The sequence below is a fragment of the Mus caroli genome, unplaced genomic scaffold (assembly GCF_978045245.1).
Source record: "Mus caroli unplaced genomic scaffold, Mus_caroli_1 scaffold_8, whole genome shotgun sequence".
Classification (NCBI taxonomy): domain Eukaryota; kingdom Metazoa; phylum Chordata; class Mammalia; order Rodentia; family Muridae; genus Mus; species Mus caroli.
The window spans coordinates 116,829,189-116,854,645 of NW_028227263.1; the positions used below are offsets into that span (position 1 = coordinate 116,829,189).

Below are 25,457 nucleotides of genomic sequence, written 5' to 3' on the forward strand. Positions count from 1 at the left end.
CATTCAAAAAACATGGCAGTTTTTGAGCTGAAGATTCCAGAGATGAACAAGATACAACATGGTACCTAATCCTGTAATTCCAACATGCTGGAGGACCAATACAAGTTCCAAAGTCAGGCAGGGCTACATCGTGAGATCCTGTCTCATAAGAGGAGAAAGGAGAGAGGTGTCTGGGCCGTTGAGGTGGCGCAGTGGGTAACCACACTTGCTACCAAGCCAAGCGACCTTAGTTCAGTCCTCAGGCTTGCATGTTGGAAGGAGACAACTGACTCACACAAGTTGTCCTCTTACCTCCACACACATTTTTTAAAAGGAGTTTGATGGCCTACATTCATAATACTAGCGTTTGAGAGCCTGAGGCAAGAGGATGGTTTGAGACCAGCCTGAACAAAAATAAGCTGATGTGTCAAAGAAACCCTTGCCAAGCCAGTGACAGCAGACTTGAAGGAAAAGGGATTAGGTCTTCTGGACACAGCAAAAGCGAAGGAACTGCAGAGCACGAGCCAGCCTCTGGCAGGAAGAGTGAAGAGTCGGGCTAGATTCAGGGAGCGCAGGGTGAGAAAGCCCGAGTGGATCATGAAGGTCCTTGCTAAGGCTAGCCTTCTCCCTGCCTTACAGGCACAGAGGAAGGCTGAGGAGGCCTGTACGAAAACCCCACACTAGGGACAATGTGTGTGAGATGAAAAACCACAGCCAGCCAAAGTGGCTTATGCCTGTAATCTCAGCACTTGAGAGGCAGAAGAAGGGAGGCTTGCCGCAAGTTCGAGGCCAACTTGCTTCACATTCTATAGGCTGCTTCCCCCAAAGACAAAGGCTGACTGTGGGCACATGCCCCACCCCCCAGCAGAGATTAGCACATTGGCCATCCTCCCACACAAATGGACCCTGCTCCATGACCAAGTGCCACAAACACTAAAGCAACCACCTAACCACGTGACTACCCAACCCTGTAGCCACCATTTAACCCACTATCTCTCACCCCATCAAGACTTTGCCCATCACAGGCTGACTCAGCTCTGCGGCAGAGCCGCCTCATTCGCTGGGGACAGATAAGATTGGCTCAGGCACTCAGCATCCAGATGCCAGTGTGTGCAAGTCTGTTCTGCCCACAGAAGCAGACACAGAAGCGCCGCACAATCAGTAAGCCAGCAGCCCTCCCCATCACGCGCCTGCACCTACGTCAAGCACTAAAGTTCACTGGTTTCACTGCCTTATGACGGGTCCACAGAGGAACTATGTCCAGACTCAATTCTACCACACTGTCAGGAACAGGCAACCTTCAAGATAGCCACATAAAGGGCACAGACCCACAAATAGTACTTGTACACAGAGTAACAGTGCTGAGTGAGCCACAGAAAGCTATGTGTACAATCCTGCCACCCAGGCACCTGCTAGGAATGACACACTTAGCATAGATCCCACGGTGGCTCAGTTACACACAGATGGGTGGGGGTGGGGTGGAAATGACAGTTCCCATGAAGTCCCTTCAAAGACAGCTGCAGTAGTTACAGTTGACAGTTCTCCAGAGGCCACTTGCAGCATATGAGGAGTAGTCAGTGACACACATAGAGGTGGCTTCAAATTTATTTACAGGACCGTGTTTGTTCTATGGGGACCTTAAGCACTGGTCCACAGGCGCGTCCCCGCACCTGCGCCCACAAATACCTAACTAGGAACTTCCCATAACACATGCCGAGCGAGCACAGCTCCCGATCCCGTGAGCACATCCCGTGGGTACAGGTGGCATACTGGTTGTCCTCCCCTGCAACAACCTCCCTGCCTGGACCACACTCACAGGCAATCAGGACTGGCACACACACACCACACACACACACACACGTGCTGCGTGTACACGGCCCCTGCCCGCCCACTGGCTCTCACACCCCCGCGTTTCCCGTCCCTGCTTGTTTTTCTGGAAACTCAGCTCAGAGTTCACCTCCCCCTAGGCCGGAAGTGCTTGCTATATTTTTAGCCTCTCTGGTTTCCGCCCCTTTCTCTACCCCAACCCCCAACCCCAGCGCGCACAGGACGTGGCCGCCTGCCCCGAGGGACCTTGGCCATCCCCTTCCCCACCGTCATTCCAGAGGGGATTCCCGGCCACTGTCTGGGCCGCGGATTTTCCCCGCTGGCTACGTGGGGAGCAGGGAGGAGTCAGGCCATGAACTTCCTCCTGGGATTGGGGCACACAAGCGGGGGCTGGATAGAACCCCGGACTCCTAGATCCGGAGAACAGGGGCTTGGGGCCTAGATCTTGGACCTCTAGGTCGGAGGGAAGAGGGCCGCGAGTCTAAGGGAGAATAAGTGGGGCCTGGATTCCTGGTGCTGAAGGAGGTGATGTGTGTCTGGACCACTGGACAAGCAAAGGAACGGGTTGAGAGCCAAGGCACAAAGTGTGGGGCAGGAAAGAGCTAGCACCTGGCCCCGTATTTTAGATGACGACACACTTTGTGAGTCCTACGGCGTAAAGTCTTGATTTTCAGAGGGGTTGTCCTGCTTAAACCCTCTTCTATCCCCAACGCCCTCATCTTTTAGAGAGTAGCCCAATACCAGGCATCCAAGCTTTAATCCCAGTGACTCAGCAGATAGAGGAGGGGGCCAGGCTGAGTCAGGAATGGCAAAAGGCTCCCAGTCTCCAGGGAATCGAAACTGGAATTACTCCTCCATGATCCAGTCCCAGCTGGCCTCCAAAAACCCCGAGATGCCCCACCCTAACCCTCGCTTTTGGCGTTTGGTCCTAAAATTGGCTGGCTCAGGGATTTGTAAACTGGGCGGGAGGCAAGTTTTTGTGCCCCTCCTTCCCTCTTTTCCCGTTGTCCTCGAGACTGTTTACAACAGACTGGAACCCTGGTTACAAGAGAAGGAACCCAAGCGTCCGGGCTGAGCGTCCTCGTCACGGCTTCCAGGAAGCCCCCCCTCCCCCGCCCTAAGCGAGTGAGTCACGGGCGAGCGGGAGGCCGCAACCGTGCCACAAGCAGCCTAAGGCCCGCCCTGCTCACGGGACCAGCCCAGGAAGGCCCCTTGGCCCCAGAAAGCGCTGCACCAGGGATTCCCCCCAACCCCCTCTCCTATGAGGCAAGCCAGTAAGTAGCCTGGCAGACTCTCCCTACCTCGATACGAGTGCGCAACGCACCGTGTGAGAACTTCCCAGCATGGTAATTACACTCCTGGCAGTGATAACCCCCATACACAAGAACTCTTTTTCCCTAGAGATATCCTTGAAATAACACTTTTGACTTGGGTGTGGCGGCCATGCCTGTAATCCTAACACTCCTTGGGTGGTGGAGACTGGAGGATCGCAAGTTCCAAGCCGGCTAAGGAGACCCGACTAAAAAGCAAAAACCTTACAGAGCTCCAGAGACTGGAAACTTTGGTCAAGACTGCTTGCATTACAAGAAACCCATTCAACGTTGAAGGCGGCCCATTGTTTCAATAGAGGAGAGCTTCCTCCCTAATAAAAGACTCAAGCTGTTCCAACCTTGAGTTTTCGGAAGCAAAACCTCTTAATAATTTAAACTGCAGCTTGGGTAAATGTGCTATCCCGCCTTGCTAGACTAGGGGGTTGGAAGGGCACTGCTGAGCTACAGCTGAGAGAGGCTCTGAGCGGTCCCTACCTGGACCAACCGTCTTACAGGTTCTATGCCTTCAAGTTTTACTTTTTATTTCGCCTTTTTATCTTTCTGTAACCCACTTCCTCGCCTAGATTTGTTTCCCAGTCCCCTCTCCCTGTCTTACTGTTTCCCCACTTTGTAAATGTCATTTTTTTCTTTCTATAATAGGGTTGGCTCTAAGGAGTACATACCAAGTCGCTGAGACTTCGTTTTACTTCCTCCTTACCTTCGTGGTTTCTCTCTCTCTTTTTTTTTTTTTAGAAGTAGGACCTGGAACTCAATCAATAGCTTAGTCTGACATTGAACGCCTGATCCCCCTTCCTCCACCTCCAAATGCCAGGATTACAACCATATGCCACTGTCTTGTCCTTTGTTTTGTTTTTCAAGACAGGGTTTCTCAGCGGAGCATGGTGGCGCACGCCTTTGATCCCAGCACTCCAGAGGCAGAGGCAGGCAGATTTCTGAGTTCGAGGCCAGCCTGGTCTACAGAGTGAGTTCCAGGACACCCAGGGCTATACAGAGAAACCCTATCTCGAAAAACCAAAAAAAAAAAAAAAAAAAAAAAGACAGGGTTTCTGTGTGCAGTTCTGGCTGCTCTGGAACTGGCTCTGTAGCCCAGGCTGGTCTCGAACTCAAAGAAATCCGTCTGCTTCTGCCTTCCAAGTGCTGAAATTAAAAGTTTGGGCCACCAGTGATCTGGCATCTTTTTACTTCCTAAGAGAAGGGTCTCACCAAGCTACTCAGGCTGCCCTAGAACCCACTGTATAGTCGAGCCAGGCCTTGAACTACCAGTCTCCTGCCTCAGCCTCCCTGAGGGGCTGGAATCACAGTCCTAAACCAGCAGGTTCTACTTGTGATTGTCTCTCTCACTGTCTCTTTGTTTTTCTCTCGGCTTCTGGCCATCTCTGTCTCTTCCAGCTTGTCTCTCCCCGCCCCCGTCTGTCTCACACGCACACGCCCTCAGTCTCTGCCCTTGTCAATTGTCCCTAGAGCCCTGCCCCCACTTCTGCCCCAGTTCTCTTCCCGACTGCCTTCCACCTCTGAAAAACACTAGGACGCCCCGCTACCATCACCATCAGTCGGTCGTACACAGCCCTCCCTACTACCCCCGAGAGGGGCCGGGGCTGCGGGAGAGCCAAGTTCAGGCACATTTTGCATGCTAACCAGCAGATAGGCGGAAGGGGCCTAGTACCAGGCCGGCCGGGCTACGCCGCGGGGGCGCGTCCGGGAAGCTCTAGTGGCCACGCCCCCAAGCCGCCCCATAAAAGGCGAAAGCTCCAGCTGCGGGCCACAGCCTGACTTCTGCGAACCGACAGTCGGTCTCTTCACCATGGCCATTCGCGCCACCATGGATCTCTCTGCCATCTACGAGGTGAGTACCAGTTAGACAGCATCCCGGGATCCCCGACGCACCAAACTTAGGCCCGGGACGCCTCCGTTCCTTCTCAGACTAGCCCTGGCTGGCTGGAAATGAGAGAGGGAGCCAGCGAGCCCGGCGCCTCGGTCCAGATACCGGCGATCCCCTGGGGACGAAAAGCTGGCGCACTGCTGTCACTCGCCCAGGGCGGAAGCGGCATCACACCTGTCTAGTGCCCTTCGCTGCCCATGGCGCGGTTTGGCGGCCAAGCAGGTGCTAAGGTTGAGGGGGGGAGTTGACACGGTCAGAGTTCTAGAGAGATCTGGCCTCCTGGGTCAGCTTTGGCCGGCTCCTCCAAGTTGTGAAACGAGCACCCGGTGGGCGGCCATATCGGGGGGGGGGGGTCTAGAGGCCCAAAGTTGGCGAGCAGCAGTGTGCTTTGATTTGTGGGGGAACCCTCTCTCGATCCGTCGGGGATACTGGGCTTCCTAGATTTTTCTGGATTACTACCTTCAGTCATGTGGAAACACTCAAACCTCTGTAGTCAGGTTCTCCCTGGAGTTTGTGTGAGCCGGGTGGGGCTCAGGCCGAGAACCCACAAACCGGACTGGCAAGCTCGTGAAGTGCTTTACAACAGGGGCGGGGCGTCGTCACCTTACCTTTTCTAGTGGCCTAACCGAACCCTGTTCCTCTCAGAGCCTCCAGTCGTTGAGCCATGACCTGTCATCCGACCACGGAGGAACTGAATCCCTCGGAGGACTTTGGAACATAAACTCGGACTCCATCCCGTCTGGGGTCACCTCTCGCCTGACTGGCCGCTCCACTAGCCTGGTGGAGGGCCGAAGCTGTGGCTGGGTACCCCCACCCCCTGGTTTTGCACCTTTGGCTCCCCGCCCAGGCCCTGAGCTGTCACCCTCACCTACTTCGCCTACTGCAACTCCCACCGCCTCCTCTCGATACAAGACCGAGCTCTGTCGGACCTACTCAGAAAGCGGGCGTTGTCGCTACGGGGCCAAGTGCCAGTTTGCTCACGGCCTGGGTGAACTGCGCCAAGCCAATCGCCACCCCAAGTACAAAACGGAACTCTGCCACAAGTTCTACCTCCAGGGCCGCTGCCCCTATGGCTCTCGATGCCACTTCATCCACAACCCCACCGAGGACCTAGCTCTCCCTGGCCAGCCCCATGTGCTGCGACAAAGCATTAGCTTCTCAGGCTTGCCCTCAGGCCGCAGAAGCTCGCCGCCACCGCCAGGCTTTTCTGGCCCTTCCCTGTCCTCTTGTTCCTTTTCGCCTTCCAGCTCCCCACCGCCCCCTGGGGATCTTCCACTTTCCCCTTCTGCCTTCTCTGCTGCCCCTGGGACCCCTGTGACTCGAAGAGACCCTAACCCAGGCTGTTGCCCCTCCTGCCGAAGGTCTACTACCCCTAGCACCATCTGGGGGCCCTTGGGTGGCCTGGCTCGGAGCCCATCTGCCCACTCTCTGGGATCCGATCCTGATGACTACGCCAGCAGCGGCAGCAGCCTGGGGGGGTCAGACTCACCTGTCTTTGAGGCAGGGGTGTTTGGGCCTCCCCAGACCCCTGCACCCCCGAGGCGTCTCCCCATCTTCAATCGCATCTCTGTCTCTGAGTGACAAGTGCCTACCTACCCAGTATGGATCAACTAGATCTCAAAGAGAGGGCGGGGACTGCTCATTGCTGTGGGGACCTGGGGCACTCCTCTAAGTTAATAAGTCCCTTCTTCTGGACATTCCAAGATGCAATAACCCATTTCCCTGGTGCTGGGCTGGGGCAGGTCCCTAGTTTGCAAATTCAGTGTTTGGGTGGATCCGTTCCTAGGGTACCTAAGATGTTTGAGGGAGACAGTTGACAGTTGGTCTTCCAGGCCCCAAGTCTTCTGTTGTTTTTGAGATAGGAGCCTATTATGGTACCCCAGGCTGGCTTTGAACTCAATATAATCTTGCCTTAGCCTTTTCCAAGTTCTGGGGTTACAGGTATGCACCAGCCCCTCTGCAACTCTGGTCTCCTGGAATCTTAAGTGCTGTGAAGAGCCGGCTCCCACAATACTATCCTAATTTTTACTAGACCCTGAAGTTCAGTGTCCCGTGGTCGAAGCCTCTCCTGAGAATCCTGGTGCTCAAATTTCCCTCCTAAAGCAAATAGCCAAAGCCATTGCCAAATCCCTTAACCCCCAACCAGTGGGTCCTTTATTTATGACGACTTTATTTATTGTAATAAGATTTTATAGTATTTATATATATTGGGTCGTCTACTCCGTTTTTCTTTTTGTAATGTTAAAACTGATACTGTATTAAGTATATGCTATAATATATTAATATATTGCTACCGTACAAGTCTATTTTTTGGGGGGGGTTGGAATTTTTAAATAAAATCTTGAGTGTGAACTGAGATGAAATTTGTCTTTTTCGCGGCTCACAGCCTTGTGATGGTGGGTAAACTGACCTCCAGACCTTTCCGTGAGCGATGCTGCCTGGGGGCGCTTACCTGGCAGGAAGTGACGTTACCAGCCCGGGTGTTCACCTGAGGGGGCGTGGCGAGATGAGGTCACCCAGTAGGAACAAGGAGAGCTAGTTCTGGCGTAAGGGGTGCTCCGGTCCTGTCCCTCCGGCTCTTGACCCAGCTCGGGCAGGAACGGGATGTTTCCGTCCCCACAGGGCCAAGGAAGGAGGGCGGGGTGGGGCGGGGCGGCGAGGACGGAATGTGCCGGAAGGCGAGCCCGGGCGGCCAGGGTCAGGGGTCACCCAAAGCCGGGGCCCTAGGGGACTCTGAACCCTGCGCAGACAGCTTGGGCGGACTTGATAGAGGACTTTTTTTAGTTTAACTTTTTTTTCTAAATAAAGTCGACCCTAGCTCAAACTTATCTTAACTCTCAGCAACCTCCTGCTGGGATAACAAGCGCAGATCACCATGCCCGACTTGTAAATGTGTAGTGTTAGGAATCTGGTCTCTTCCACAAAGTGGGTCCCGGGATCGAATTAGGTCTTACGGCTTCGTGGCAAGCGCCTTTACTTGCTGAGCCCTCTCACCCTTATGGATTTTTTGTTTGTTTGTAGGGGAGGGCAGGGAAGACTGGGTATCCCTCTGAACCCCGAGCAACTCCTGGCAATCCTCCAGCCTCAACCCTATGAATGTTTAGGATTATAGATATGAACCCTCCCGGTTTGGGGCAGAGGCTTTAAAGACGTGTGAGATTTCTAGGCTCCATTTGGAATCTCGGGCCCCGGCACCAGGCAACTTGGGAGTCTCCAGACACTTAAAAGAATCTTGGCCAGAATTCGAGCATCTGCAGACCCCGATCGGGCATTTCCGGAACTTCGTCTGGTTCGGCTCGCGGGGCGCAGGGGTAGGGCAGCCTCCTCGTCCGACCATACAAGGAAAAAGGCCGCGGCGGCAGCCAGCCTAAGCTGGGCGGGCCGCGCCCGGAAGCTGCCCGCGTCAGGGCCCGCGCCCCGCCCCTCTTCGCTTTCCTCCGCTTCTTCCCCTCCTCGCAGCCTCCTCCCTCTCCTCCCTCCTCTTTTCTTTCTTCTTCTCCCCATCTCCTCCCACCCACTGCTGTAGCTCCTCCCCGTTTCCCCTCGTCTCTTAGCCCCTGGGACTTTTGTTCCGTTTGTTTTTGAAATGAGCTCCCACTGTAGCCCTTCCTGCTAGGCCCTTTGCTTCCCTCCTAATTGTACACTCTTAACCTCGCTCTTCCTCTCACCCTGACTCTCTTTCACTCCGTTCTGCTGACCTTTGATCTCCTCTCCCAGGACACTGCCTCCCTTGTAAGACCGAGCTCAGGCCCTGGTATGTAGAACAGGGGTGGGAGAGGGAAACAAACTCAAAATTCCCCGAGGCATCCGGAAGGTAGAGCACTGGTCATTGAGAGGAAGAAACGGAGGGACACTAGAAAACAGAAGCACACAGCTACTACCCTGGCACTGGTGCCTTTTAAAAAGTCTCTCTAGCCGGACGTGGAGGCGCACGCCTTTAATCCCAGCACTTGGGAGGCAGAGGCAGGTGGGTTTCTGAGTTCGAGGCCAGCCTGGTCTACAGCGTGAGTTCCAGGAGAGCCAAGGCTACACAGAGAAACCCTGTCTCGAAAACTTAAAAAAAAAAAAAAAAAAAGGCTCTTGTTCCGCGTGCACACGCGCGCACGCGCACACACACTCACACACTCACCATGGGCTGGGGATGTAGCTAAGTACAGAGTGCCTGCTCAACGTCTGCAAAACCCTGGTCTAGCCGGGCAGTGGTGGCCTTTAATCCCAATCCCAGCACTTGGGAGGCAGAGGCAGGCAGATTTCTGAGTTCGAGACCAGCTTGGTCTATAGAGTTCCAGGCAGCCAGAGCTCAGGGCTATACAGAGAAACCCTGTCTCAAAAAACAAACAAACAAACAAATAATAATAAATAAATAAACAAACAAAAAACCACCACCACCACCAAAAAAAACCCTGGTCTAAGTATATGACCTCTCCAGGTCCTGGACAGATGGCTGAGAGGTTAAGAGAATGGGCTTGCTTCTCTTGCAAAGAACCCACATGACAGGTGACAACTCCCAATTTCACAGGATCCAGAGTCCTCTCCTGGCCTCCTTGGACACTAGGAATGCTGTGACACCATCCCCTTAGACCTGCTCCAGAGACACAGCCAAGACTATAGCTCACTCCAGCCTCTAGGGCCCTCTCATCGAAAGCCCACCTTGCTAGTATCCAGGTCTAAAAGGACCTGTTCTCTCCTTCCTCCCGGTAGTAAATTGCTCCCGGAAGCTTGTTAGAACACCAGAGGCAAATCACAAAGATCGAAATCCTCACCACAGCCAACAGCCTGCATCCCCACACCCCCACCTCTTCTCACCTGCTCCACTAACACACCCATCTTCAGCCTTAGAGTGTTATCTGGAGCATCTCTCTGCTGTTCCCATGGCTCCTTCCCCTCCTCCAGGTGTCTGTCTGTTCAAAGATCTCCCCTGGGGCCGGAGAGATGGTCAGCAGTTAAGAACACTGGCTGCTCTGACAGAGCACCTGGTTTGATTCCCTGCACCGCAAGGCTCATAACCCTCTGAAACTGCAGTTCCAGGGGATCTGCCGCCCTCCTCCAGTCTCTTTGGACACCAAGCATGAACGTGGTACACAGACACACTTGCAGGCCAAACACCCATACACATAAAATAAAAAGTTCATCCATGACAGCTATGATAATCTTCATCCCCCCCTACCTGCTCCATACTTATCAGTACCTAATCTAACGATACACTAACTCTCCCAGATGGCGAGGGAGCCAGCAGTTTAGACCAGTCTGGGTGACATAGGGAAAGTCAAATTAAAAAAAAAAAAAAGTACTTAATTCGTAGACTTTCAGTACTCAGTCTCCTTAGTAAAAAGTCAAGTCCTCAGAGACAGAAGATACAGTACCTAGTGAGTGTTCAGTAAAAAAAAAAAAAAAAAAATCTGTTCAGAAACTTGAAGAAGACAAATATCCATAAAGAGTGTGTTGTAAGCATCCATCCATCCCTGGGATCTGAGATTTGGATTTTATCTGACGCCCAGGCCGTTTAATAAGAGACGTTATTGCCCTCTGGCGACCAGAATAGAAACTGCAACTTTGGTACTGTTCCACCGACCATTACAAAAAATTCACAAAGAAATGTTCATTCTTCAAAAATTCTGTAGTTTCCGGGTACAGTGACGCACGTCTTTAATCCCAGTACTCCGGAGGCAGAGGCAGAGGCAGTGGCAGGCGCTCTCTGTGAGTTCAAGGCCAGCCTGGTCTACATAGTGACTTCCAGACCAGCCAGAGAGTTACATGTTGAGACCTTGTCTCAAACAAGCCAAAACATTTGATTGAAATTATAAAATGTGAAGACTTCTAAACTATCTAAACTGATGAGAGAACACCAAAAAAGAGGTAGATGAGTTAAAAAGGAAGTGCTCCAGGTGAGGATCGAACTCACAACCTCGGCATCGCTTACGCCTAGCACTGACATATAAGTACCGCGCGCTAACCGATTGCGCCACTGGAGCTCCGGCCGCACCCTCGCGCCACAAAGTCCTTCAGTCAGTTGTAGTTGCACCACTTTATTGAACGTCTCGGCCCAACATTACATATGCAAATATAAAGCCCGCCGATCGACCAATAAGAACAAGAGTGTGAGACTATTCCAGATTCTCACGCCTCCTGGGCCCTTGCTGTAAAAGGTAAAAAGTCCTCCCGGCTCTAGGCTCTTGGAATGTGGGCGGCGACTCGCCGTTGGAACCGCTTGCTTGCGATTATTCAGAGTAGGGGGCGGGGATTTTAAAAGCCTTTGCGGGAGGGCGTGCCGGAAGGCGGCCCCTCCCCCCAGCGGGCGGGAACAGGATGTGAGCCGCAGCGGCGGCAAAGGGGAGGAGAAGCCTTGGGCGGCCGCCCCCCCTCCCCACATCTGGGACCCGACTCTCCCCGCCCCAGATGCGGCGTTGCCGCCGCCCCAGAGCCCCAAGATACTCATCCCGGAGCCCGAGGCGTTCATAGTCTTGGGCCCAGGCGTCCGGTACTTCTGTCCCGCGTCTTAGGAGACCCGCAAGTCCCGGCTCCCGCAGAGGGGCCCGCACCTCTGATGTCCAGCGCCCCCTCCTGGAGGAGCCCGGGGCTCGGGAAGTCAGCCCCGAGGCTGGAGGCCCGTCCCGCACCCGGCTTCGAAGACCGTAGGATCTGTGGCCGTGCATCCTTCCCACGGGGTCCCAACTCTGAGTCCAAGACCCCCTCCTGGAGCCACTTGGGGACAGGACCTCGCGCCTCGACTTAGGGCTGCAGCATCCATCACCTCCAGGAGACCGAGGAGTTAGCCAGTCCTTGCGGTCCCTCCCGGAGGTGACTTCACTCCTGCCCCTCGGGTTCTGGAAACTCTGGAATCCCGGTGCTCCCGACAACACACAGCCCTACCTAGAAGACTGAGGAGTTTGGGTCCCCAGCGCCCTGGTCTGAGACTCGAGTAGAGGATTGCAGCATCTTCTATTTAGAACACCGAGACTTCGGACTCCGGATCCCAACTCTCCCCAGATTCTGGAGTCCGAGAACCCCAAGTTCACGACCTTAAGTCTGGGTTGTGAGCCTCCCCAGGGAGCGCGCGTTACGGTCCAGACGCGCGGGACTCCCGACCCCAAGGCCCGTGGCTCCCCGGGAGGTGAGGGGAGCGAGGGGCCCGGGGCTGGGGGAGGGGGCGGCGCCGAAGCGGAACAATGAGGGGGCGTGCCGGCGGGGGGTAGCGGAGGCGCCGGCTGGAGTTGGGGGCTGCAACTGCACAGGGGTGGATCCAACGGTGGGGACCGCGGTTGGGGCGCCGAGGGACCGACTGGAGCTGGGTGGAGGACTCGGGGCCAGCGCCCCAGTACGCCGTCTTGGGCGGGGTAAGGAACCGTCTGTAGGACCCTGGCATCCGGTCCCCCAGCCTCCGCCCTCCCCTGGGACCCCGCGGCCTCTCCCGCCCACGGTTTTTCCCAGCCCTGCCCCTAGCCCTCAGCTTCAGCCTGAGCCTGAGAGTTCCCAGGATCCGTGAGCCTTGGGGAGGGGGGGCGCCAGACAGATGGGACTTGCAGACTCAGGCACTTTTGCCGTCTTCGTTCTTTGTCTCAACCTTTTTCCATCTTTGGCTTGTATTCTCAGCCCCTTCTTTCACTTTGTATCTTCTTGGGGCCCCTCCTTGAGTTTAGATCAGCTTCCAGCACCCTCTCTGTGAGTTGGAGCGGCCCGAGAGACCGGTGAAGTCTAGTTCCCAAGAAGTGGGTCTCTTTGTAGGTCGGAGTTGTGCCACTCAATCATGCCCGAGGGAGCCCGGGGATTGAGCCTGTCCAAACCCAGCCTTAGGCTCGGGTGTGGCCACCAAGGTGAAGTTTGCGACTGCGCAGCAGTGAGTGACACTCCAACAGGTGAGCAGCCCAGACAGGTGGAGCCTGTAGGCATTTGTCCCTTCTTCAGGACCATGAGCATCCCTCTATAGCTCGCCTAGTGCTGAGCATGGCCAAGATAGCCCAGCCCTGTCACCACGGAGGAGACTGCTAAGCTGAGAATTCAGGAGAAAGGAGTTGGACTCAAAGAAGAATTCTGCATGCAGGGAACAGTATGTGCAAAGGCCCACAGCTGCACCTTTAAGTAACTGGACAAAGTTGAGTGTGAAGAGGTGGGGGCTGTTAAGAGCTGTGTGGTGGAAAGGGAACTGGGTGAAGGGTTCTACCATGGCTGCATTAGACCGGGCCCCGTGCGTCTGAGGAATTCGGACTTGAACATAAAGGGCCTGTGCTTATGTGAGTGACAAGGTCAGTTGGACAGATTCACAACAATAGGTGTGGTTGATGGAAGATGTGACTAAAAGCACTGGAGGTTTAAGTCCCAGAGAGGAAGGAGCATTGGTAGGTAGGTACTGATCAGACTGGACCAATAGAGGAGTGGAGCAGAGACCTGTGGGGACTGTCAGCTGAGTGTGGGTGACCACGGGGGCCGTAAGACCGTGTGTCTAGGAAGCCCTGACCACTTGCTCCCTACCTCAGCAGCGCAGGCAGCCCCCACCATGGCTTCTCCAAGGGGCTCTGGCAGCTCCACTTCGTTGAGCACTGTGGGCTCCGAGGGGGACCCATCTCCAGCCTGCTCAGCCTCCAGGCCAGAGCCCCTGCCGGAGCCCCCCATACGCCTGCACCTGCTGCCTGTGGGAATCCAGGGTTCGGTGAAACCCTCCAGACTGGAACGAGTAGCCAGGGAGATTGTGGAGACAGAGCGGGCATATGTTCGCGACCTTCGCAGCATCGTGGAGGTGAGGTGGGCAGGTACCTGAAGACAGCGGGAACCCAAGACAGGCCCTTGGCTTCTGTAACCCATCATCCCCACAGGATTACCTAGGCCCTCTGATGGATGGCAGGGCCCTGGGGCTGAACATGGAGCAGGTGGGCACACTGTTTGCCAACATCGAGGACATCTATGAGTTTAGCAGGTGAGGGACAGGGTGGGGACCACAAGGGGACTGGCTGATGTGGCAGGGGAGGGGCTGTGGCCTAACACTAGCCTGAGTGCCTCTTAGTCAGTGGCCTTGTGTGGGCTGGCATGGAAGTGTGGTGACATGATGGGGACAGTGAGGACCCAGGGTGGGAAGAAGTATAGAACCATACAGATGCCATGTTGGGCTCTCAGACCTCCAGTCTGAGTGTCCAGTCCCAACTTACTACTGTACTTCTGTGGGCCTAGGACACCCTGAGCTCTGGACAAACCTATTTGGTTGTTTGCCCTAGTGAAGAAGACACTGGAGCCCAAGTGTAGCATCTCAGAATCCCAAGAGAAGCTCTTTTAGGGGGAATGGAGGTGTCAAGACATGGTCTTTCTATGTAGTCCTGGCTGCCCTAGAACTCACTCCGTGCACCAGGCTGGCCTCAAACTCAGAGATATGCCTGCCTCTGCCTTCTGTTATGCTGGGATCAAAGGCGTGCGCCACCAACCACCCAGTAAAAAAGAAGCTTTTAAATTTTGTTTTATTATTTGAGACCAACAGGGCCTCTCCTAACGAGGCTTGGAGTTTGCTAGGTGGATGAAGATACAAAGCTCATTATCCTGCCTTCACTTCTCCAGTGCTGGAATTACGGGCATGCACGGCCACACCTAGGGTCTCCTGGTGTGGTTCAAGCTGGCCTCAAAATTGAGATCCTCCTGCCTCAGCATCCAGAGCTGTGCCTTCAGCTCTTCTCTCTTGTTGTTGTCAGCTACTGCTACTGCTGCTTTAAGACCAGAATCTCACTAAGTAGCCCACAGTGATCTCGAACTCTCCGTCCCCCTTCCTTGCATCCCAAATAGCTGAGATCACAGGATAATGCCACCACTCCCTGGCTTACAACACATTCTAAGCTACCTAAGTTAGTTGGGCATTACCAACACCCCCTTTCCCAGGGCTGTGGTGTCACTCCCTAGGTCACGGCATGCCAGCCATGCCAGGGTTATCAGGCTGAATAGTACGAAGCCGTGAGGAGACAGAATGAGCAGGCTATACTTTTCTGGTGTAGCCATCTGAGGCTCCTTCCTACCTGTCTGTTGCTCTCTGGAGTTTTGTCATGGGACAGGGAGGCAGGCAAGTCCTTTACCTTCCCCTTCGCCTGCCCACAGTGAGCTCCTGGAGGACTTGGAGGGCTGCAGCAGTGCAGGGGGCATCGCCGAGTGCTTCGTGCAAAGAGTGAGTAGGACAGCTTGAGGCTGGGGGACGCTGGCCTGGGAATCATGGGGCCATGGGGATCTAGGTGGTGCTGACTCCCATGTCCCCACAGAGCGAAGATTTTGACATCTATACATTGTACTGCATGAACTACCCGAGGTGAGGCAGAGGGAGTCCCTGCTTGGCCCCCGGCTATTCCCATGAGCCAATGTGCCAAATCGCTACCCCCTACCCTTTACTGCCCCCAACCCTGTGCCCAGGGGCAGCCCTTTCTAGACCTTGATAGTCACTGGCCTCCTTAACTACCCTGACCTGATCATCCCTGACCCTGGCCGCCTCCTCCCAGTCCTGCCTGCTGGAGTGCCAGCCACCACTGATCTATGCTGTGCCCCCCAGCTCCCTGGCCCTGCTCCGAGAGCTGTCAGTGTCCCCACCAGCCACTCTGTGGCTGCAGGAGCGTCAGGCCCAGCTCCGTCACTCCCTGCCTCTGCAGAGCTTCTTGCTGAAGCCTGTTCAACGCATCCTGAAGTACCATCTCCTGCTGCAGGTCAGCTGTGCCCCTGAGGCCTGGCTTGTGGAGAGGGGGCATGGTTGGGTCTAACAGCCACCCCTGGTACCCTGACTGTCTGTGGTCTGCCCCTCCCCTTTCATGTTGCTCTGCCTCCTGACTCACTCCTCTCCTCTTTTCTCTTTTTCTCCCCCATCCTTCTACCCTGCTGGATGACTGTCAGGAACTGGGCAAGCACTGGGCAGAGGGCCCAGACACTGGAGGGCGAGAGATGGTGGAGGAAGCCATTGTGTCCATGACTGCAGTGGCCTGGTACATCAATGACATGAAGCGCAAGCAAGAGCATGCTGCACGCCTGCAGGTGGCCCCCCGGGGTGGGCTGGGGCACCTGAGCTGGGGGACATTGCTCAGTGTGTCCCGGTCACTAACGCCTCTGTTTTGGCTTATATATGTGTGCCACCAACCTGGGCCTGTCTCTGTGCCTGATGTGGTCCCAGCAGGAAGTGCAGCGGCGGCTGGGTGGCTGGACTGGCCCGGAGCTCAGCGCCTTTGGAGAGCTAGTACTGGAAGGAACCTTCCGAGGGGGAGGCGGGGGAGGCCCCAGACTTCGTGGGGGTGAGCGCCTGCTCTTCCTGTTCTCCCGGATGCTGCTGGTTGCCAAGCGTCGGGGGCCTGAATACACCTACAAGGGCCACATCTTTGTGAGTATAGAGTGGGGTCTGGCTCTGAGAGTCAAAACTAACGTATCTTCACCTGAGTTCCCGAAAGGGGACAGACTGGCTTCCTAGGACCATATTTAGCTGTGCCCAGTGACATTTGACCTTTGATTCCAGTTACTGGGAAGGCTGAGACAAGAAGACTAACCTGGGCTACAGAAAAGGTTCAAGACCAGTTCCGGGCAGCCTGATTAAAAACCATTAACAGCTAGAAGTAGGGCATGGTAGCTCACTGGGGAGGCAGTGGGATTGAAGCAAAAGCCTGAGGCCAGGAAGACCGACAGGCGAGCTCAAGGCCAGCGTAGGTTATATAGTGAGATCCTATCTCAGGGACACACTGATCTCCAGGTTCTAGGGTAGCTAGGACTACAAAGAGAGCCAGACCCTGTCTCAAAACCCAACCAAAAAAGCAACAGTGAGCATGGCTGGCGGCCACAGGAACCAGTGTGTAAAGATGCCACAAACTTGTCCACTGACCTCTACTGGCAACTCGGTGATGCATACACGCCCCCATATACACGTAAAATAGATAGAAATGTAAGGGTTGGAGGGAACTCTTGTTAGAGCATCCAGATTTGATCCTAGGGTTTGTATTAGACTGCTCGAAACCACTAAACTCCAACTATAGAGGGTCCAGAGCCTCTGGCTTCCAGGGACACGTGGACTTACATGCCCATAGCCTCTCTCCCAGATACACATGACATGGTCTCGTATGCTGTGCATGGCCTCTAACAAACACATAATACCTCTGCCTCCTGAGTGCTGGGATTAAAGATGAGAGGGGACTTTAGAATGTGAGAAAGCAAAAGCAGCAAGCCCATCCTGCAGAATGACGGGCAGGCAGAGCCACATGTGATGCCCGCACGTTATTTTACTTGCATGTGTGCGAGGAAGGTATGGTAGGGAGAGCTCTCCGTACAGTTCTATCCTGCCGCCTGTGGAAATGGGGTGGGGAGATGGGGTGCTGAACTCCAGTCTTCAGGAGGCACACAGTGCTTCTTGCCCCACTAAGCGCTCTTTCCAGCCTCGCTGCCTGGAACTTGCTATGCAGGCCGTGCTAACTTCAGACTTGCTTTAATTCTCCTGCCTCAGACTCCCAAGGCCTAGGTCTACAGGTGTGTGCCATCATATTTAGCCAGCAGTTTTTCAGGAATTAAAAACACGCAGGAAGCCAGGAGTGGTGGCACACGCCTTTAATCCCAGCACTTGGGAGGCAGAGGCAGGCGGATTTCTGAGTTTGAGGCCAGCCTGGTCTACAAAGGGAGTTCCAGGACAGCCAAGGCTACACAGAGAAACCCTGTCTCAGAAAAACAAACAAACAAACAAGCATGCAGGAGCCATGAGCTAGCAGGGGTGGTTCAGTGGTTAGAGTCTCACATGAACAGAACCCCATGTTCCATCCCAACCCAGAATAAACCAGTTGTGCCAGTGCGTGCCTGCTATCCCAGCACTTGATGAAGACAGACAGGATTAGGAGTCCCTGGTCATTCTCCTCTACTACAGCTTACTGACTGAGGAGATGTGAGATCCCAGTTCAAAAACAAAAGGGTGGGGGAAACCTGGTGTGTGGTTACCATGCCTGTAACCCCAGCCTTGGAAAAGCTAAAACAGAATTAGTACTTTGAGGCCAGCCTACATAGTGAGTCTCAGACTTTTGAAAAATGTAGGGGCTTGGTGGTGGTGGCACACGCCTTTAATCCCAACACTTGAGGCAGGTGGATGTCTGTGATTTTGAGGCCAGCCTGGCCTGCAGATCAAGTTTTAGGACAGCCAGAGATACACAAAACACCTCAAAAAACAAACAAAAATGCCATGGAAGTAGTCAGTCAGAATACTTGAAAGATAGACTTGGGCATCATTTAGAATTTCGAGGAAAGTCCAGAGGGGTGTGGAAAGTCTCTTCATGGGAGTCAGAAAGAGGAGGGAGTGTATCTTCAGGAAAGGAGGGAGGAATCTGGTAAGAGAGTGACCAGAACCAGTGATGGATTAAAAGGCAAAACAGCTGGTGGGAAGCATCTTTGTGGCAGACGGGAGCCCCGGTATTTTCTGAAGGGCGCCTGTGCTGGACGCTCTCAGCTTCCTGCCCTCTCTGCTCTCCTCAGTGCTGTAACCTCAGCGTAAGTGAGACTCCACGGGACCCCTTAGGATTTAAGGTGTCGGATCTGACCATCCCCAAGCACAGACACCTGTTTCAGGTATGCAGAGGGTGCGCTGGGCTGACACCCATTCCCGCTTCAGCTCAGAACCCAGAACCCCTCACCTCCATCTACCTCACCCCAGGCCAAGAACCAGGAAGAGAAAAGGCTGTGGATCCACTGTCTCCAGCGCCTCTTCTTTGAGAACCACCCAGCTTCCATCCCTGCCAAGGTATGGACCTGCCCAAAAAGTGGCCTTGAGAGCCAGTCTCCACAGCAGACCCTTGAGTAATACCAGTGGGACTCTTGTACTCCCTGATGGCTAAACATGCAGAGTTCTGTTTTCTGGCTTTGGAATCCAGCACGATCTTGCTTTGTGATCGCCAGCCTTCCATTTCCTCTCCTGGAGGGACAGTGACACTCCACTGTAGGGTTGTGGGCAAGAACTGCCAGTCACTAGCCTGGCATCAGAAGCAGCCATTTGTTCCTGGGAATGGTTGATTCTCAGCATCTGCCCTCCCAGCCCTATCAGTCCAATACTTTTCCACCTCTCTGTCTTTCAGGCAAAGCAAGTTCTCTTGGAAAACAGCCTGCATTGTGAGTCCAGGGGCCAGGGCTGCCTGTGAGCCTATGCCAAGAGAGGAAATGCTTCCAAGAAAGTAGACAGTCCCCCAACTCTCGCCACAGGTGCTCCAAAGAGCAAACATGTCCCAGAACCCCCAACATCCCCATTGGACTCTCCCCGACCTCGAGATGCTCCAGGTTTTACCCCTGGCAGAAGAAACCCAGGTAATCGAAACAGAATGTGGGTTCAGACCCCAGCACATCTCCCAAGGCTGAAGGGCTGTGCTCACACTGAGTTCTGACCTTTCCTCCCACAGCTCCATCTCCAAGACTTTCTGGTAGTCGCCGTGGCCGCAGGCAGTCTGGTGAGTACCCACCACTTGAAGGGGACCCAGGGAGCCAATGGCCTGGCCTCCTGACATCCTTTTTCCTTCCCCCAGAGCCAGCAAAGGAAGCTTATGTCATTTTTCCCCAGAATGGTTAGTGACTGGTCTGTGTCTGTCAGTCTGTCCACGTCTCTTTCCAGGGATGTCTGGGAGTGGTTGGGAGGGGAAGAAGGGGGCAGCTGATCAGTCACTGGAAATAATTTACTCCTGTGTCTTGTTCTTGTCTCTTCTTTTCTTCTCCATCCCCAGATAAGCCTCAAGTCAAGGTAAGAAATGCCCCTGTCAGAGCCTGGGCACCTGAATCCCCAGCCCTGGTGGAGAAGGGAAATGATACAACCCTGGGTCAGAATAGCCATGGGTTAAAGGCCTTAGGGACATAGCAGAGTTGGTTCCGTGCTTACCCAGCATGCACAGAGCTCTAGGTTTGAGCCCTTAGCAGCACATAAAGCCAGATGTGCTGGCACAAGCCTGGAAGCCCAGCACACAGGAGATAGAGGCAGGAGGACTTGGAGGTCAGTTATCCTTGACTACAGGCATGTTCTAGGCTAACCTAGACTATATGAGACTCTCAAAGCAGGGAGAGGGGGCCTTAAGCCAGGTGTCCTGGCAGATGCCTGCAATTCAAACTCTGTTGGAAACCGAAACAGGAGGATCAGAAGTTTGAGGCTGCATAGGTGAATTCTCGTCTCAAGATTAAAAAAGGGGGGCTGGAAAGATGGCTCAGTGGTTAAGAGCACTGACTGCTTCTACAGAGGTCCTGAGTTCAAATCCCAGCAACCACATGGTGGCTCACAACCATCTGTAATGGGATCTGATGCTGTCTTCTGGTGTGTCTGAAGACAGCTACAGTGTACTCTTAAACATAAAGTAGATGAATAATTCTTTAAAAAAATAAAAAATAAAAAAGGGGCAGGCAGGTCTCTGAGAGTTTGAGGCCAGGCTGATCTACAAAGTGAGTTCCAGGACAGCCAGGGCTACATAGAGAAACCCTGTCTTGAAAAACCAAACAAGTGAAAATAAAGATACAAAAGGGCTAGCAGGTCAGGTGTAGTGTGGTACCACACACGTCTTTAATCCTGGCAAAATCCAGGTCTTTAATGGGAGGCAAAGGCGGGGACCTCTAGAGTTCAAGCCCAGCCTAGCCTGGTCTACATACTGAGTTCTAAGCCAGCTCAGGCTATAGAGTAAAACCCTTTTTTTTTGGGGGGGGGTGGAATAACAGTGGTAGAAAATCCTGTATGATGCAGGAGTCCTTGAGTTCCATCCCCAGCAACACCTTATTTTATAAGGGGGGGGGGGGTAAGGGGAGTTGTGGTGAAGCTAGGCTACCTTGGTGAGAAGTTAAGAGGATTAGAAGTTCAAGACCACTCTGGGCTACATAAGACCCTGTTCAAAAGAAGGAAAAAAAATGATACGGTGGTGGAGGGGTCATCCTCTACTTCCTCAATGTGCAAGAGCAGGAGCTAGGCATTTGGGGCTCTGAGCATGCCTGGCCTTTGCTTCTATGCCCTTCCCCCTTACAGCATGCTGGCAGTGAAGGAGAGCTCCACCCTGCATCTGAGCTGCAGCCAGTGTCTGCTTCTGGCCCTCCTGAAGACCTGGAGGATGCTGGGCCTCCCACATTGGACCCGTCGGGGACTTCCATAACTGAGGAGATCCTAGAACTGCTGAACCAGAGAGGCCTCAGGGACTCGGGGGTGAGCTGACAGGCCAGTAGTTTTGAAGCACTTGGGCAGGCAGAGACCATGGTCCCGGTCTGCCCATCCCATCGGCCTGATATCTTGGCTTTTCTTTGTGTGCCCACTATAGCCAGCCACCCACGACATTCCCAAGTTCCCCAGAGACTCCAGGGTGCCAGTTGAAAATGAACCCCTCCCGTTCCAATCCCTGCCCAGCCGAGAGTCTTCAGAAGAGGAGGAGGAGGAGGAGCTGGAAACAGATGAACGCGAGCCTTCCCCGCTCCACGTCTTAGAGGGGCTGGAAGGTTCCAGCGCAGCTGAAATTCCCTGCATTCCCAGCCTTACTGACATTCCCAGTGACGTGCCCAGCCTTCCAGAAATTCCTGAGGCTCCCTGCCTTCCCTGTCTCTCTGACATCCCTGGTGTTTTTGAGGTACCCTGCCTTTCACCCACATCCACTGTGCCTGACATTCCCAGCTTGGCCACCACCCCCTCCTTCCCCTGTGGCTCCTGGCTCCCTGGACCCCTGCAGGAGGCAGCCCAGCCTCAAGCCACCAGGAGGGAACTGTTGAGTGGGAGCAATCCAGAAAGACTGAGTGAGCCCTCCTCAGAAAGCAGAGAGGGGCAGGAGGACGACACAGAAGGCGTGTCATTCTCAGCTGTGCAGAGGGAGGCTGGCTCCTCGGTCCAAGGATTCCCGGAAGAACTGGAATACCGCTCTTGTTCAGAAATCCGGAGTGCCTGGCAAGCTCTGGAGCAGGGGCAGCTGGCCCGGCCTGGCTTCCCAGAACCTCTGCTCATCCTGGAGGACTCTGATCTTAGTGGAGGCAGCACCAGCGGAAAGACGGGAATGCCACATTCAGAGCGGTCAGCATCGCGGGTGCGAGAGTTGGCTCGGCTCTACAGTGAGCGGATCCAGCAGATGCAACGAGCTGAGACTAGGGCATCCACCAATGCACCCCGCCGCAGACCTCGAGTCCTGGCCCAACCCCAGCCATCCCCTTGCCCACCCCAGGAAGAGGCTGAACCAGGTGACTAAAAACATTTTCCCCCCTGTGGTGCTAGGGCCTTGGGTCTTTATCACATTCTAGGCAGGGGCTCTACCACTGAGCCAGTGCCTAGAATCACTGGGGAATTCTAGGCAAGGGCTCTACCACTGAGCCATGTCCCCAGCCCCTCATTGGGGGATTCTAGGCAGGGGCTCTACCACTGAGCCACGCCCCCAGCCCCTCACTGGAGAGTCTAGGCAGGGGCTCTACCACTGAGCCATGCCCCCAACCCCTCACTGGGGGATTCTAGGCAGGGGCTCTACCACTGAGCCACGCCCCCAGCCCCTCACTGGGGAGTCTAGGCAGGGGCTCTACCACTGAGCCATGCCCCCAACCCCTCACTGGGGGATTCTAGGCAGGGGCTCTACCACTGAGCCATACCCCCAGCCCCTCACTGGGGGATTCTAGGCTGGTGACCTTCTGCTGAGCTACATACTTAACTTTTGATCCTTATGTGTGTGTGCATACAGGGGCCCTGCCTGCATTTGGACATGTGCTTGTATGTGAGCTGGCCTTCCCACTGAACTGCACCCAGGAGTCTGTCCCTCTGGGCCCTGCTGTTCTGGTTCAAGCTGCCACACCTTTGTGTATTCAAGGAGATGACCTGAGTGGCCAGAATCTAAATGTTTCAGATTTGTCCAAGCAAGGCCATCTGAGTAATAACTCCATTCCACCTCCTGTCCCTTTACCTGGGCAAAGCAACTTCCAGAACACCCAGGATCCCTCCACATCCCTTTTGCCTAAGCAAGAGCCTCCAGATGTCCAGGTCCCAACCGCCTCAACCTTGCCTGATACAAGCCAGCTACAAAGCCAAGTTCCAGCTGCCACTCCATCAGCTGGGCATAGAAACTGTGTAGAGACCCAGGTTCAATCCACCACTTCCCTTGCTGGCCAAGAGTGTCAGGCAGACACTGTGGCGTTGCCCAAGCAAGAAGGTCATGAAGACAGTCAAAACCCAAACAAGGCCCCACGAGCCGAGCAAGAGCAAAGAGACGTCAGCATTGATCAGGGTCTAGCTGCTGTTGGTGGCTGGGCTGTCAGCCCTTCGCCAGTGTGCACAAGTAGCCCTGACCAGCAGATCCCAGCCACCACCCCACTGCCATTGTCACCTGACTTCCCAGACATGGAGGGTCCTGGTGCCTTACCTCTGCCCGCACAGGGAGGTTGTCCGGACTGCTGCGTCGCATGCAACCCTCTACCATCTTTGTCCCAAGATGTTCAGGTGCCAGCCATCATCCCTGTGTCCCAGCTGCAAGGCCTTACAGACACCAGGGCCAGAGTGCCCCTGTCTTCCTGCAAGCAGGAGGATGCTCCAGAGTGTCTGGGTCCAGAGCCCAGCCTCACAGACACACCAGCTCCCAGACTCTTACCTTCACCGGGCCAACAGAACACCACAGATGGCCCTGTTTCAGCAGCTGCCGTGCCTTTGACTGAACAAGGATGCTCTCAGGATCCGCAAGGCCTAATTACTTCCCCAGTTCAGACAACCGTAGAGTTACCCAAACCAAGGGGTTTAGTCTCTCGTGTTGCCACCTCAGAGTCTTTGGACTTGACCCCACCGCATAGCCCATCGCTCTCCACTCGCCAGCTCCTGGGCCCCAGTGCAGCTGCCCTTTCAAGGTACCTGGCAGCTTCATACATCAGCCAGAGCTTGGCTAGGCGCCAGGGACCTGGGGGAGAGGGGACGGTAGTCTCCCAGGGTCACTGGTCCTCCTCTGCCCCCACGTCACGGGCACCTTCACCACCACCTCAGCCCCAGCCCCCAGCCCCTCCAGCCAGGAGGCTCAGCTATGCCACCACAGTTAGTATTCAGGTAGGAGGTGGTGGGCGGCTACGACCAGCTAAAGCTCAGGTCCGGCTAAACCACCCTGCTCTCTTGGCAGCCCCTCATCCGGGAGCCTTTGGGCCTTCCCAGGGCCCAGGAGGCTCCTGATGCCACTCTCCGTATGTGAGCCTGGACATTAGGCTTCCTAAGCTTCAAGAACTTTCTTCCCCAGGTGCCACCCATCCTTATGACATGCAGAGTCTGGACACAGGTCCAGAAATGGCTGTAGCTTTCTAGCCCAGGAGTCTGGGTCCAGTGGAGATGGCCCTCCTGAGGTCATGGTTATTTTGTTAATTAATTTTATGAAACGCTCTGTGTTTTGCCTTTCTTGAGGTAATGGGAAATGGACAGACACCATGAATGGGAAGGGCTGATGTGGCCCAAAATGTCAAAGCTCTTAAGAATATTTGCTGTAGCTTAGGTTGGCCATATAGCTCAGTTGGTAGAATGCTTGCTTAGCATGTGCAAAGTCCTAGTTTCAATTCCCAGCACTACATAAAACTGGGTGTGATAGTGCATACCTGAAATGTGTGCAGAAGGAGGATCAGATCAGATATTTGTGGCCATCCTTGGCTACATAGCAAGTTCAAAGCCAGCATGTGTTATGGGGCCCCTCGAGCTCCCGGGGGCTGTTAGAAACTGTCAGATCCTGGTTTTGCGGTTTTGAGGCATCCAGAACTATGCTAACCTGTCCAAGAAAGCTGAACATGCATGGTGGTGCACACCTCCAGTCCCAGCTGCTTGGGAGGCTGAAATGAGGACCCCATGAGCCCAGGAGTTTGGGGGCAACCTGGGCTACAAAGGCAAGCACCTTCCTCCAGATAGACCTTCTGAAATCCATGTCCCCAGTATCCATCTCTGTCCATATCCTCTCAGTTATCTTACACATCATCAACTCCTACCTTACACTCCTTTTGTTCATCCATCCAACTATATCCTTCATCCCACCTCTGACCCATTCCACTCTCCCATCTAAATGTATCCAATATCTACATCTGTATCTCCACCCATTATTTGCCCACACATCCATCTATCCATCTACCCATTTCATCTACACACCTCATTACTACCACCATTTTCTAATTATCAGTGCGCCCCCCCCCCCCATAGGGTTCTTCCAGGTACCATAAAACCTCACGGCGTGGTGGCGCACATCTTTAATCCCAGCACTCGACAAGCAGAGGCAGGTGGATTTCTGAGTTCCAGGACAGCCTGGTCTACAGAGTGAGTTCCAGGACAGCCAGGGCTGCACAGAGAAACCCTGTCTTGAAGAAAAAAAAAATGAAAAAAAAAAAAAAACCTCAGGACCTTTCCATGCTGACACCAGGGCAGATTAGGATGGGGTTGTGGGAGTTCTGTTCCTCATTTGGTTTTCCTGGGAACACCCAGGCCCCCCTTTCCCATGAATATTCTGACTATTGTGTCCAACCTCCCTACACACACCCCACACCCCTCCTCATTTGGGACC

The 25,457-nt window shown here is 54.3% G+C and overlaps 2 protein-coding genes and 1 non-coding gene across 3 annotated transcripts; 2 read left to right on the top strand and 1 right to left on the bottom strand.

The window, feature by feature from the left end:
• The first annotated feature begins 4,879 nt into the window (after nucleotides 1-4,879).
• Zfp36 (ZFP36 zinc finger CCCH-type) lies at nucleotides 4,880-6,600 on the top strand. Its single transcript, XM_021167464.2, has 2 exons — nucleotides 4,880-4,980; nucleotides 5,662-6,600. Exons 1-2 carry the CDS (start codon nucleotides 4,939-4,941, stop codon nucleotides 6,595-6,597), a joined length of 978 nt encoding a protein of 325 aa, XP_021023123.1. The 5' UTR covers nucleotides 4,880-4,938; the 3' UTR covers nucleotides 6,598-6,600.
• Nucleotides 6,601-10,893: 4,293 nt separating this feature from the next.
• Trnai-uau (transfer RNA isoleucine (anticodon UAU)) lies at nucleotides 10,894-10,988 on the bottom strand. The gene is made up of 2 exons: nucleotides 10,951-10,988; nucleotides 10,894-10,929 (listed from the first exon to the last, which is right to left on the bottom strand). It is a non-coding gene; the product is annotated as a tRNA-Ile (tRNA).
• Nucleotides 10,989-11,335: 347 nt separating this feature from the next.
• On the top strand, nucleotides 11,336-24,302 carry Plekhg2 (pleckstrin homology and RhoGEF domain containing G2). Its single transcript, XM_085841982.1, is given in 20 exon segments — nucleotides 11,336-12,127; nucleotides 12,739-12,869; nucleotides 13,491-13,747; nucleotides 13,824-13,924; nucleotides 15,082-15,148; nucleotides 15,240-15,286; nucleotides 15,524-15,674; nucleotides 15,859-15,996; nucleotides 16,136-16,336; nucleotides 18,454-18,546; nucleotides 18,632-18,718; nucleotides 19,050-19,083; nucleotides 19,174-19,275; nucleotides 19,368-19,415; nucleotides 19,491-19,529; nucleotides 19,686-19,702; nucleotides 20,960-21,133; nucleotides 21,246-22,146; nucleotides 22,635-24,049; nucleotides 24,051-24,302. Coding segments are annotated over 19 exon segments (4,047 nt in total). The 5' UTR covers nucleotides 11,336-12,127; nucleotides 12,739-12,760; the 3' UTR covers nucleotides 24,117-24,302.
• Nucleotides 24,303-25,457: the final 1,155 nt, after the last annotated feature.